Here is a 13618-nt window from a genome sequence, read left to right on the forward strand (position 1 = left end):
ACCACCCCTAATCATGATAAGTTCGATACTAAAATTAGACCAATTATTATTGTTTTTTGAAAATATGAAATATTAGATTACAAAACAAAACAAAAACAAAAAAACTCCTTATAAAAGCCCACGAGTATCTGAGTAGTAATAAATCAAATTTCATTCTTGCGACGATAGTGATGAACAATTATTGTGAGTATCATTGACGTGACATCTTGTGCATCCAATAAATGAATGTCATATCAACTGGTGCTCACAAGTGCTCACGGTGGTCGTTCACCATATCAAAACTGGTCATATATAATTTTGTGGGATGGTTGTTCATCATATCAAAACTGATCATATATAATTTTGAGGGATGGTTGCTCACCATATCTAGAATTTAAGAATGTTTTAAATAAATATTTAGGTTTTTTTCCCCTTAAAAATTAATTTGCTATAAACATGCGTTTCATATGGTTTGGGAACTAATAAAAACAAATATATATTTCACTGATTCTTTTCCATTGTATTACACAGGCTGAAATTCACAAAATTTTCCATTTATTAAATGAATTTTGGTCGCACTTTCTGCATCCACTTAAGAAATATGTTGTCAAATCGTGACCAATCGACGTGCACGATACAAAATTACAAAGAAACAATTGCGTTATATACGTGGAATCCCCTTTACAAGAGGCCAAACAAAGTTGCCACAAATTCTTGTATGGTCAAGATTGATCCTACGTAGATATTTGCATAATTTATAATTTATATATATTGTGAGATTTTGTTATTGATATTTTTTACCTAATGTATCATTACATTTTGACAGTTGGAATTATTATTATTATTTTTTAGTTTTTGTAGGATAAGAATTGACGTCACTAAATTTTTTATAACAGTCCTACGGGCTCGTGGAAAAACTTTCAACAGTCTACAGTAAAAAAATATATGGATGGGTCAAGATATATATTTGAAAATATTCAAACGTATCCCGTTGAACAAAGAATATGAGAAACACGAAGGTTTTTGTCTTTGTCGTCTGCATAAATATAATTATAAATAACATTAGCTTGTGGATTTGACCATATCGGGATTATTGTTAACTGATACATGTCACTAAATTAAATCGTCGTGACGCCCCTCGTCAAATCTGAAATAATCCGAAAAAAATTGACTTTTTTTTTTTTTTTTAAATGAATCGAGTCTATGTTTTCTTAATTGTCTAGAGTTTCACTAAGCCATTATCAACCTCTACATAAATTAAATGCAGTGGTGTGCTAACTAATAATTGCTCACTACCATGCCTTATTACATAATGTTGGAATATTCAAGAATAGGGTGCCAATTTTCTTGTCTTATTTCCCTCAAAATGTTAGTTATTTAAACCCATCATGTGAAGGAATTATTTGCAACAGGCATGGTGGGCATTTTCTTATTATTCCTCTGCTTGTTATACACAGCTGAAGCTCATTTGCTTCACTCCTTCAAGAAACTTCAACTCCCAACACTTGGTTCTGAGTCCTATGCCTTTGATTCAAAGAATAGGGGGCCATACACTGGTCTAAATGATGGAAGAATTGTCAAATATCAAGGCCCAGAATTTGGATTTGTGGACTTTGCTTCAACTTCTCCAAATAGGTAACAAATCTTGACTGTTTTTATGTATTTGGACGTTGGTGATTCGATTTAGGTTGACTGTTTTTCGGAGTTGGTTCGAATAATATTGTGTTACATTTGTATTAGAAGTAATCAAACTTGAGTTGAGTCGGAGCAACTTGCGAATATTTTGAGCCAAATTCGAGCAAAGGGTACTTCATTCGAGATTTCGCGAATTATTATCAGTTTAAAGGAAGTTTGTAACTTAGATGATTAGGCGAATAGCCAGATATTTAGTTCAAACAACACGAATTGATCTGAATCTCAAATTTTAATTAATGTCCTCTTTGAAAGTAAGTGTTGTAATGGGTGCCACAAATGAACAAAAAGTTTCTTTTTACAGGTCTAAAGAATTATGTGATGGAAAAGATGGAAATGATCCAAGAAATGGGCCCAAGTGTGGGAGGTCAATAGGTCTCGAATTCAACCACAAAACCGACGAGCTCTACATTATGGATGTTTACAGGGGTTTAATGGTGGTGGGGAGCGGTGGCGGCGTTGCGACTCAGCTTGCAGGTGGGAGAGATGGGGTGCCCTTTGATGCACCAGATGCTATAGCAATTGATCCCATTACTGGTGCAGTTTACTTCACAGATGTTGGCACCATTTTCTTCAAAACAAAGTAATAAATTCTACCGAGTCCTCTCCGTATCTTTGTTCATAATGTGTAATAACAGGATAGGCATTTGTTTTGCAGTAACATGACAGAGATACTCCTGAGTGGAGATACAAGTGGGAGGCTACTGAAATACGACCCAAAGACGAAGCAACGAACCGTGGTTTTAACAGGTTTAGCAATACCGAACGGGGTGGTGGTTAGCAGGGATGGCTCATTTGTGCTGGTTGCAGAGTACATAGCCTGCAGGATAAGAAGGTTTTGGCTAAAGGGTCCCAAAGCAAATAGTACTGACATTTTCGTAAATCTTCCGGGGAATCCAGACAACATCAAGAGGACAAGATCCGGAGATTTTTGGGTTCCGGTTAATATTCAAAAACTGCAGCCTAAGCTTACCAGTTTTCCTTTAGGACAGAAGATTAATGAGCATGGCCAGATTCTTGAAACTCTGAATTTTTATGCAGAATACAATGATACTTATGTAACTGAAGTACAAGAGCATCTAGGGTCGTTGTATGTTGCGTCGGTGTATACAGATTTCATCGGTGTCTACAGGGGACTGCAATGCTGATAAGAGATTATGTTACAGATTCGATCACATTTTGATTCATAGAAAAATATACCTTTTTAGACAAGACATTGGATTTTTTCACTATTTAATTTGATAGTGTTTTTTTATCTATTGAAGCTTTTGTTGAATTTCGATACAGAACGGATGCAATGCAGTTTGCTAACAGTCATTCAGCAATCAGAAATTCGCAGAATATGAAAAAGGTCCTGGATTTTGTTAATTCTATTATTCAGTATATAAGGAAATCGAGGTTCATTTTAAGGGAAAAACACTCATCTTAATCATGTAATAAACCTTTATTATCGATTACATACAATTCTTGATGCATAACTAATACTTATACACAAGAATTGGGCTCCTGACACTATGAACACCATCAGACCACTCCAATGATGCAGACAACATCGTCGTTTCGACTATATTCCCACTAATAATCACTGCGTATGATTGTTTTTCATTCAGTGCCTTAAATTTAAGGGTGTCTGGATTCACAGTGATGTTATAATCCAAACTTGTACTGGTAGTTGCCTTGTATATCGAATCGGCGGATCCTACATTTGTAACCGTTCTCTTGAATTCTACTGAGAATGGCATACTCTTTTCACTGCCACTAGTTGTAACTTTAAAAGTCATTGATGGGTAGTTCAGATCGTTGGATGTCGTTCTGTCATCTGGACAGACGATACTTTGTCCAAAAATTTTACTAAGCATTGATGCATTGTAGCCGGAGTTGCAAAGAAATTTGATATAATCATCAGGCGAATCCTCGTATATGAGGCCAGGATCAGTAGCTTTGACAGGATCAATGTGTCCTGTTCCGTAAGAAAATTCTGCGTTTGGATCCTTTGTGGCATTCATTCTCCATGCTATGAGATGAGGAGAAAAGCACTCATTCAACATACAATGCCATGATGCAACTGCAATCAGAAAATTTTACGCGATAAATTAAATATCCAAAAATACCGGTTGTCATAAGAGCTGATTTGATCGCAGAAGGTGACCAATCGGGGTGAAATGATTTTACATAAGCAGCTGCACCGGTGACATGAGGGCATGCCATTGATGTCCCTGATAATATATTGTATTGCACGGATCGCTTATCTTCGGAAGAACTTGAAGCTGAGCGTAAAGGAGAATATGCTGCTAAGATTTCAACTCCTGGGGCTGTTACATCCGGCTGTATATCAAGTCACATTCCTATATATGTTATCATGCATACACTGTTAAATATGGTAAGAACTTTATTTTATTGATTGTGTACCTTCAAGATATTCGGAAAATTGATGTTCGGGCCTCTCGAAGAAAAGGAAGCAACCTTAGGGGCATCAAGATTTCTCACTACTTCACTCTTGAGTATGTCCAGTGTATGATTTCTGCATCGATGAATGATTATGAGTATTTCGTTACACTCGACTTTCTATACCATGATTTGAATGTCGATTTACGCTGTGGAATTGTAGTAGTTTGTTAAGTCACTGAAACACAGTGTACTTAGACCAGAAGCTGGAAAGGGAACGACATAGGAAACGTCAGGAGACGTTGTAGAAGCTGGAAAGGGAACGACTGAACCGACTGCTCCGGTCCTTAGGGCTTCTCTCATGCCGTCATATTCGCTGCAAAGCACAATCTTCCCTTTTACCTTACTTTGATCTAGACAGCCGATGACACAGTACCTAAGATTTTCAAACAGAGAACTCAAACAATGTCTATCAATGTTTTGGTATAACAAATGGTGAGCATGTCAAGAGCTGGACTAACTGAGCAGCTGGTTCGAGACATGTGCTCGTGACTTCTTTCCCATACGCTAAGGGAAAACTCTGTTCCGTCAAGTCGAATGCATTGACAGCCTTTCCCTGTAAGATACAGACAGTAAAATTTCATCAAAATGATAGCTTAAGAATTTAGCAACGAATCATATACGTTCGAGGAATTGCGTACTGTTATTGTAGTTCCATTCCCAAGAACAATTTTGGTGATGATACCCTTATCACAACTGCTAGCTGCAACCGTGAAAATCCATGGAACCGTGCTTGAAACCGACGCTGCGGTCCCCTGGTTCCCTGCTGATTGCACAACTAAAATGCCCTTTTGTGAAGCGTGAAACGCCCCGATGGCAATCACGTCATTCTCCAATTCAAGTGCCATACCTGATGCAAGGGACACTGTTATGATATTAACTCCATCAGCTATAGCGTCATCGAATGCAGCTAATATATCTGCAGCCTCACATCCAAAGTCCAAAAAGCAAACTTTATATGCAGCGATTCTTGCTGATGGTACTCCTCCTCTTGCTGTCCCATTAGCAATGCCATAAAAACTTGTATCTTTTACGTAGTTTCCAGCTGCTATCGATGCTGTATGAGATCCGTGGCCTTCTAAATCTCTTGCGGAATCAGTAGACTTAGGTGAAAAGGAGTTGTAGTACCGGGCTCCGATTATTTTGCTGCGCCCACAAAATTCATAGTTACATTAATTTCAAGAAAAAGCAGGAAGCGGTAAGAAAATGGGATTTTACTTGTTGCAAGTGAAGTTCTGTCCTCCTTTACACACTCCTTTCCATTTCTTAGGAGGAGGGTTGAAGCCTTTGTCACTGAAACTTTCTGATTCCGGCCAAATTCCGGTGTCCACGACCCCTACGATTGTATGGCTCTCGACCGTGGGATGTCGATGAACATTTTCAGGTAATCCCATGAAATCCCATGATCTCGTTGTTTGTGGGTGAAAAGTTGTACTTGGAAAAATCGATACTACTTCTTCCTTCCCTGGATGCATTGAGGCATTACAGAAACTTACTGATCCATCTTTTCTCTTGTTTTGAGGGCATATCATTACGAATAAGAAAGATCAAAATCTGAATGTGGAGAATATATAGAAGTTTAATTACTTGCCAACTTTTCCTGCTCTTCATGTGTGAGATAGGCAGCAAATCCATTGAAACTCCTGCTGTAACTTCTGATCAATGATCGACCACAAAACCTTCAAGAAACACATGAAAATGACTACGTTGTGATGCATGAAAGCTAAGTAAGAATGATTCATAAAATTCACAACAATGGATTTCTGTAGCTAGCAACTTAGGTTAATCATATTCGTAAGATAAGGTCGAATAAGGAGTAATTGTTATAGGGGTCATTTGTGCAGCTGGGCATGCGCGGGCGTTGGCCCAGGGCGTGACATATATGATATATCGTCCCCATATTCCTCTCAAATATTAACGGTGTTTAGGATATATACCTGGTGTCCACAACTTCTTGAAGCATGTTCAGGTGGTAGGCCAAAGATGATTGTTCGATTTTACCAAGATTTCCCATGTATACTATGTATATCTTCCTTTCTCGATCATCGGAAGCATGGCAACCGGCTATCTGACTCAAAACACGAAGAACAAATATAAAAATAAAACATGAAATTTTAAGAGAATGCAGGCCAGACATTGTCGAATGAGTACTGAACATTCAAACCAAATATTCCTGCCGATTTGTTAATAAAGTGTGTTTATGACTTATGCTTGATTTTTGACGACGTTAAATAGAGTGAAACTTCAATTAAGAATAATAGTTATCTAATTTTTAAGGGTGGATTCTATTTACTGATTAAGATTTCGTGCATTAACTTAAGTCAATCACTGTTATTGGGTCCCATAGACAAGATTTTTTTAAAAATATAAATTTGTCAATCAGAGTACTCTTTTAAAGATTGAGCTTGATTAAAATCTTACCTATTTTTGGTTTGAAAGTTCACCGTAAGTATCTTGTTTCCAAATCAGATGTTCGTTGGACCGAATAAGATAGAATCACCTTTTGTGCAAATTTCCTTTACAATAATTACAAGACGTTAAATTAAAATATTATTTTCTTGTCATTTTTTGTAAACTCGTAATTGATACGTGTGTTGCATGTAGATACAATGTGGTAAGATCAAGTTTATAAGAAGTCAATAAGACATAGATTTATTTGGGAAACTAAAAGATTCATCAAACTTCATTACTAGGAGTTAAAGGAAATTCCATGAGATACAATAGAAAGTGAGGGTAAGACGAGAATCTCACGACCAGACATAGAACTAGTCCCTCGTGCTAAAACATGAGATGCGTGATTCGCTTATCTACAAGAAAAAACAAAAGAACAAGAGTGTACATCCATGGCTAGGAAGTTACAAGTCTTCCACAACCAATCCAAAATAGGAGACATCACTAGACTCTTTTAATAATGCATCTATAACCAGGTAGAACATCAAAATGGAAGTTAAACTCTAATGCTCTCTTAAAGCTAATTTTAGAACAAGTGCACCGAGTTTCTTGACGATGTATGACTATGATTCGAGATAATAAGTCATTTTTATTGATGAGTACAACATCCTTGAGCTTTTTGACAAAAAACCACTCTTGTCCAAGCTTTGTTTTCTGCCGCAGCACACATGGTTCACAATTTAACCATTACACTTTCTTTCCTCATGCAAGATCAGGCTGTACATTTTATACCATTGCGATCTTCTACAAGTCTATTTCGTAATAAAAAATATAGTTTGCCATTTGGACACCCGAGCAAAGATATATGTCATTTTCTCAAAGTCGCAGCAAGCTGGAAAAAAACTAAAAAATGCATATATGTGTTAGAAAAATCATGAAAATAAATTTGAAAAATCAAAATAAGTTTCTCAAAATCAGTTTCAAATGTTCTTGCAAGAACAACCCGCTCTGATATCAATTGCTAGGCTCGATTTGGGGAGATTCTTTGAGCTACAATAGCTCATTCCTAAAATATTGAACACTGATGAATTAAATTGAGTTCGATTTTCAAACCAAGCGAAAAAAAAATCAAAAAAATCCTTTGTAAAAACTGATTAAACATTTTAAAATCATTTTAAAGATGTGAAAGATTTTGGTATTTGAAGAACACATAAAATGATTCAACGATGCATCTTAAAAACAGTAGCAAAAGTAAATAAATGCGATAAATAAAAGAGGCAGAAATTTGTTTATGGATGTTCGGAGATAAAAATCCTATGTCACTCCTTCTTCCACTTAAGGAAGGATTCACTAGAAATATTTGGTTTATATGACCAGTATATACAACCTACTCCAATCGTAGGACTTATCCCACCGCCTAAGTCAGAACTCCTAGCACTCTCGATTGTAGGCCTCAACCTCACAACTCTCATAATGTTTAACGTCTCTTATGCCAATACTACGTACAAACATAATATTTAATGTCTTTGTGTGAAGACTCTCTCTCAACTAATCGTTAGAAATCATCTCTCATACGTGTGTGTGTGAGTTGGGGTGTGAAGAACTTGACTGTGAAGGTTTAAGAAATCTGTTGTGTTCTTCACAGCAAACTCTCAAGTGGCTTATTGAATATGTTTTGAATGTCCCTTATGTTGTATGTTTTCTCATTTCAACTGATCTTCTTTATATAGGTTTTCCATGCATTTAATCCTCATGGAAAGTAGGTTTTTGTTCTTCCCAATGTTGTATTTATGAGAAATTTTTTGATCTTCCCAATGTGGTGTTTATGGACTGTTGTTTGATCTAAATAATGTTGTATTTATTTGCATTTGATGATCTTCCCAATGTTGTATTAGAACTGGTTATTCAATTGATCTCGCTCAACTGGTCTTGCCTTAAATGGTTTAGTTCAACAGGTCTCGTTTTGGAACAGTCAGCCTATATAGTCAGTACTTGAGTGAGTAGTTGTAACATGATTCGTTGATTTTTGGGCATAGTGATAAACATCAAAGTTGTAGCCCTTTCTTTTAACTTTTCAACACATTAAAAATCACTTCATTTGGATTTCATATGAAAGATTTATGCTTGAAATTCTAGATTATGATAGAAAGTATACTCTACATAATTTATTGCATTTTTCAGCTCCTTATGCTCCTATTTAGATCTCTATTTTTGAATATAATGTGTAGATCTTGTCCTTAGCTTTGTAAGACATACTAAATAATTCCATATGGAATTGAGCTGCAAGAAATGACCAAAATACCTGAGCTGGTATGTCAAACTGCTTGCTGGCATCTTATTCGTCCAGTTCAATTTTTTGGCAGCATTTTGATCTAGATAACATCCAATTTGGACCAATTGGTATGAATTATAAATAGTAGATATTTGATTTGGCTATTCAACGGTTTTGGAAACTAGTCATTTAGATCATCAAGCTATGAGATATGATTGAAAAAAGAATCTGTGCCAGAAACTTGGTTTGGTTGAATTCGAGTTTGGTTGAATTTGAGTTCATCATCTCGAAACTTATAAAATGTGATCTACCAACTATACGCTTAAGTAAATATGTTATAAACATAATAACAAGTTTTGTTATTATTAAAATCAAGATTGGTATGTAAAACAGACCCAAAAACTTGACACGGACCGGAGCTACCAATCACATGGTTTTCTTTGTCGATTTGTTGGGTACGAAAACATGCATTAACAATCGACTGTGCAAATTCCAATGGAGAAATTGCAGCTATTACTCACATAGGAAGAATTCACTTCCTTGACTTGACCTTAGTTGATGTGTTATGCACCCCTTCTTTTAAACTAAATTTGATTTCCATTAGCAAACTTGTTCAGAATTCCTATTACCTTGAAAAATTCACTAAAAATGCTTGTGTTACAGGACCAACTATTTGGGAAGATGATTGGAATGGGAATTGAACGCGAAGGCATAGACTACCTTGATACTCCATGGAAAATCAGTTGCCACTCCGCTGCTACAAATCCTCACTCATCATGACTCTGGCACAAAAGCCTTGGTCATCCTTCCCGTAAAAGCCTACGGTTATTTTCTCATTTATACCTACGCATAAAATTTTGCGATGTTTGTGATTGTATTATTTTCTCATTAGCCAAATATACTCATTTCAAATTTTCGTTAAGTTCTATTCATACCAATTCACCTTTTTAATTAATTCATGTTGACATCTAGGGAGGTTACCATGTTCCTACGCTTAATGGGGCACAATATTTTCTTACAACTGTGAAAGATTATACTCGATGCACGTGTTTATCTACTGTGTTCTAATCTGATGCTTCAAAACATTTACCCTCTTTCGTTAATTTTTTTGAAACATAATTTTCCTCAAAAGTCAAGATTATTTGTAGTGATAATGGTCTTGAGTTTAAACTAGAAGATTTTTTGTTTAAACAAGACATTATTAATCAGACTAGTTGTGTTTCGACCCCGCAACAAAATGGAGTTGCGGAGAAAAAGCATCGTCATCTCCTTAATATAACCCAACCTCTTATGTTTCAAGCCAATCTTCCAAAAAGATTTTGGTCGATGCTATTTTAACCATGGCATACTTGATCAATTGGACATCTACTGCTCTTCTTAAAAGTAAAACTCTTTTTTAGATGTTCTTTCATAAGAAGCCCACATATGATCATTTGCAAGTTTCGTCTTATCCAAACTGTACAAAAATACCCATTATGATCGTTTCGAGATTTCTTATTGCTTGTACTTCCAATTTCTGTTTCACAAATCGTTATAACCACAAATGATGATAAACCTATTGAATACACTCTCAGGTATAAATTTAATGTCTTGATTGAAGATGGAACTGGGGTTGCAAGAGTGACTATGTTTGGTAAAATTGTCACATTATTCATTGGTGTTTTTGTTTAAAAATACATACAAAATTGCGATCAGGTAATATCAACAGATTAGTGATCATTAATAAAACATTTTTTCTCATCATATCATTTGCAGCTATAAGATCTAATAGTATAAATCTCACATACAAGGTAGAAAAACAGTTACATAATCAGCTATCACAAAGAAAGCCACAAGTTTCCGATCAAGTTAGATCAAAATGTCAAAAACTATGAAGACAAGGTTTCGATGATTGTTGAGCATAAAAAACCACACTAAAAAAAGGAGATCATTGATCAAAAGAAATACAAATTATGGATCCACATCTTCAAAGACAAACATTCCCGAGGGAAGTGAAGCACATGACACTGCAATGGACATAAAGATGACGAGCTTCTTGGAGAATATACAAAACGCATCAAGACACGTGCTGCACGTAACAAAAAAAAACACTGCTTAAAAAAAGGGGGAAATAGAGACGTTAACAGATTATCTTATAAACACTCGATTCACTTATTTTATAAAGGACTTTGTTTCTCTTTTTTACACTTACTACCTCGCTTTTTGGACTGAATTAGATGTTTAATTGACTGATTCCTTTCTCATGGAATATATTAGTTATAAGTTTTTCCGTTTCATCACATTATTCGATAGTTCTGCTCCACCGCTTTACTCTAGCATGTTTTCGATTCTTTTGTTCTAATATAATAATAAAGCATACTAGAATATTTTCACAAAAAAATGTGTTCTACATCATCCCTCTACGTTTTTACATGCAACACACGTGCCTCTTTACAGCTTCGCGAATTCTTGTCAACCTTACTATTAGGCAAGTTCAACTGTGGACATTTAACAAAACATGTGATGTTTGACAGAAATCGTATTGTTAATTGTAGGTTAAAATAAAGAGTCAGTGTTGTCCGCGGTGTCACAACATCAACGACAACACAGGGCAGCGAAAAATAAACAAAAATAAATAACACAAGAAATTAATTTTGCACGAGTATAAAAACTCGTGCGGATGCCTTAGGGCTAAATATCACCAGTAAACGTAAGATCAGTCTTACAAAGATAATCCTAGTGATTTTACGAAAAATCATTAAATTCTAAATTTCTCAACAAGTTGAGAAATCAAATTTGCATCCTAAAATATAATCAGAGTATAAAAGAAATCAGATGCAACTCTCGTAGCCTAAATTTGAAGAGACAGTAAAGATCTTCAACAACACAGTTCCCACAGTGTTGTCTCTGATGTCTTCAACACGAACGGCAGCACGGGGACACTTAGTAACGACGAATACAAAATATCTTCAGAATCTTCGAATTCTTCAATGTGATTTTTTCTGAAAGCTCTCTGAATTCTCCTTTGAAGTGTACGTTTGTTTGTGCTCAGAAATCCTTTACTTATAGATGAGAGTCCAAGCATGGAAGAATTTCCTTGTAGAGTCCTACACAATTAAGGAAATAAGTCTTTGTTAGGAATAAGACTCTTTTGAACACAAACAATAATATCTCGATAATATTTGATAACAATGATAACCAATAATTCCTTATCAAGATATTAATGAATCTAGGTAAATATCTATCTATAGATTTTCGATAAAAGCATATAATATTTAACCTATCATATCATATCTTGATAATATTTTATAAACATAAATCACTTAATTTCCTAATCAAGATATAATATTCATTCTAGATAAATATCTATCCTAGTCAATATCGAGAGCATAGAATATTTATACTAGATCTTATCTTTGTCTAGAAGGCAAAATTCAAATGCAATCTAATTAATCTCAAGGTAGAAATTTCAAGAAATTAAAATTCCTTTCAATCTCCTCCTTTTTGCCTTTCTGGACAAAACTATCACAAAAAATTATAAACATAAACTCCCCCTGAGTTTAAAACACTTCTCCCCCTAAATTGTAAGTCTTCCCCTGAAGTGTTGTCCCTTGTATTGACAACACGACGGATAACATGGACAGTAACACGTGAGATTCTATAATTCATATATCAAAGCATAAGAGGGGTAGAAGAAGTTAGTCTAGTTAAAACATATCAGAGCAATTAAAGCACATAACTAGAGCAAAACAAAAACAGATATAGTAATCAGAAAATTAAAGCAAAGATGAGATAAGGAAAAAATATGGGGTGACACCAATCAATCCTAAAATTGATAAGTATCATATCCCTCCTGATCTTTAGTGTCCTCATCCTCATCGTCCTTAGTCTCAGATGGACCAGCCTCATCTTGTGCATTCTCTCTCCCTTTTTGGCCAGAAATGCCAAATCTTGTACGACAGTCACCTAACAAGACTCCTTAATGATCCAAGTCCTCCTGGGCTTGGGAAACTTCTTTTCAGCATGAGCCATGAGAGCCTGAATGATAGAAACATAAAATTCCCGAGAAGAGGGTGTATGCACAATTTCATCAGTTTCTTCAGTGTTGTCTCACGTGTTGGCAACACCGAGAACAACATCAGCACCAGTAATAGCAGCAGTAGATTCAGACCAAGGAAGGTAAAGGTTTCTCTTCTCTCTTATTAAATCAGCTGCAACCTGCAGATCTTCAGACAGTTCAGAGATACATTCACCAAAATCACAAAGCAAACCTTGAAACTCCAAAATTCCATAGATCAAAGATGGAAAAGGCAGCTTGATGGATTTTAATCTTCCATCTTCAAACTGGAGTATAGTCTTGAATACGAGCTTTGCTAAAAATGAAAGTGCTCTCAGTCCCTATAACAAATGACACAAACGCTTGTGGTCGAGTCACCACGTTGAAGCTTGTAGAAAGCATCCAATAGCATAAGATAGAGTAAAAGGATGTGAGCTGTGCAACAGAGAGTTGTCCAGAAAACTTTTGAGCAAACCACCGATGAGTAAGCAGTAGCTTCATGAATATTAGGGTGGTTCCCTTCTTCAACATCCGATGTGTCATAAAGAGTATTTATTGTTGCAGGGTTGAACTCAAAAAGCTTTTCTCTCAAAAAAAATTCCAGCACTGGTTTCCTGCTGTAGAGCACCACTGCAATAAAATAGCTTTTGATCCTTCAAAAATTCAACCAAATTGATCCTTCCATAGGCATCCACATCGATATTATTCTCATCAATCAGCATCGATTCACATACAAAAGCCACAAAACAGTATCTTCTCCATAGTAGAACTTGTGGTAAAAGATAGTAGTCAAATAAAACTCA

At 35.6% G+C, this 13618-nt stretch overlaps 2 protein-coding genes across 2 annotated transcripts; one reads left to right on the forward strand and one right to left on the reverse strand.

The window, feature by feature from the left end:
• The first annotated feature begins 1123 nt into the window (after nucleotides 1-1123).
• LOC140872263 (strictosidine synthase-like) lies at nucleotides 1124-2834 on the forward strand. Its single transcript, XM_073275080.1, has 3 exons — nucleotides 1124-1614; nucleotides 1976-2254; nucleotides 2330-2834. Exons 1-3 carry the CDS (start codon nucleotides 1394-1396, stop codon nucleotides 2817-2819), a joined length of 990 nt encoding a protein of 329 aa, XP_073131181.1. The 5' UTR covers nucleotides 1124-1393; the 3' UTR covers nucleotides 2820-2834.
• A 315-nt stretch (nucleotides 2835-3149) lies between these two features.
• LOC140871979 (subtilisin-like protease SBT4.3) lies at nucleotides 3150-6170 on the reverse strand. Its single transcript, XM_073274717.1, has 9 exons — nucleotides 6054-6170; nucleotides 5704-5795; nucleotides 5335-5581; nucleotides 4758-5262; nucleotides 4578-4672; nucleotides 4265-4492; nucleotides 4081-4192; nucleotides 3783-3996; nucleotides 3150-3685 (listed from the first exon to the last, which is right to left on the reverse strand). Exons 1-9 carry the CDS (start codon nucleotides 6128-6130, stop codon nucleotides 3150-3152), a joined length of 2106 nt encoding a protein of 701 aa, XP_073130818.1. The 5' UTR covers nucleotides 6131-6170.
• Nucleotides 6171-13618: the final 7448 nt, after the last annotated feature.

This window comes from Henckelia pumila, unplaced genomic scaffold (assembly GCF_033568475.1).
Source record: "Henckelia pumila isolate YLH828 unplaced genomic scaffold, ASM3356847v2 CTG_461:::fragment_3, whole genome shotgun sequence".
NCBI classification, from domain to species: Eukaryota; Viridiplantae; Streptophyta; class Magnoliopsida; order Lamiales; family Gesneriaceae; genus Henckelia; species Henckelia pumila.

Bases quoted from the DNA above. Each gene is read 5' to 3' on its own strand.
- LOC140872263 (XM_073275080.1), top strand. From the start codon at position 1,394: ATGGTGGGCATTTTCTTATTATTCCTCTGCTTGTTATACACAGCTGAA. The intron at 1,615-1,975 runs GTAACAAATCTT...TTCTTTTTACAG, and splicing joins GCTTCAACTTCTCCAAATAG to GTCTAAAGAATTATGTGATG. The intron at 2,255-2,329 runs GTAATAAATTCT...TTTGTTTTGCAG, and splicing joins ACCATTTTCTTCAAAACAAA to TAACATGACAGAGATACTCC.
- LOC140871979 (XM_073274717.1), bottom strand. From the start codon at position 6,130: ATGGGAAATCTTGGTAAAATCGAACAATCATCTTTGGCCTACCACCTG. The intron at 5,263-5,334 runs GTAAAATCCCAT...TTGTGGGCGCAG, and splicing joins CAGAACTTCACTTGCAACAA to CAAAATAATCGGAGCCCGGT. The intron at 4,493-4,577 runs GTTAGTCCAGCT...TGAAAATCTTAG, and splicing joins TGTCTCGAACCAGCTGCTCA to GTACTGTGTCATCGGCTGTC.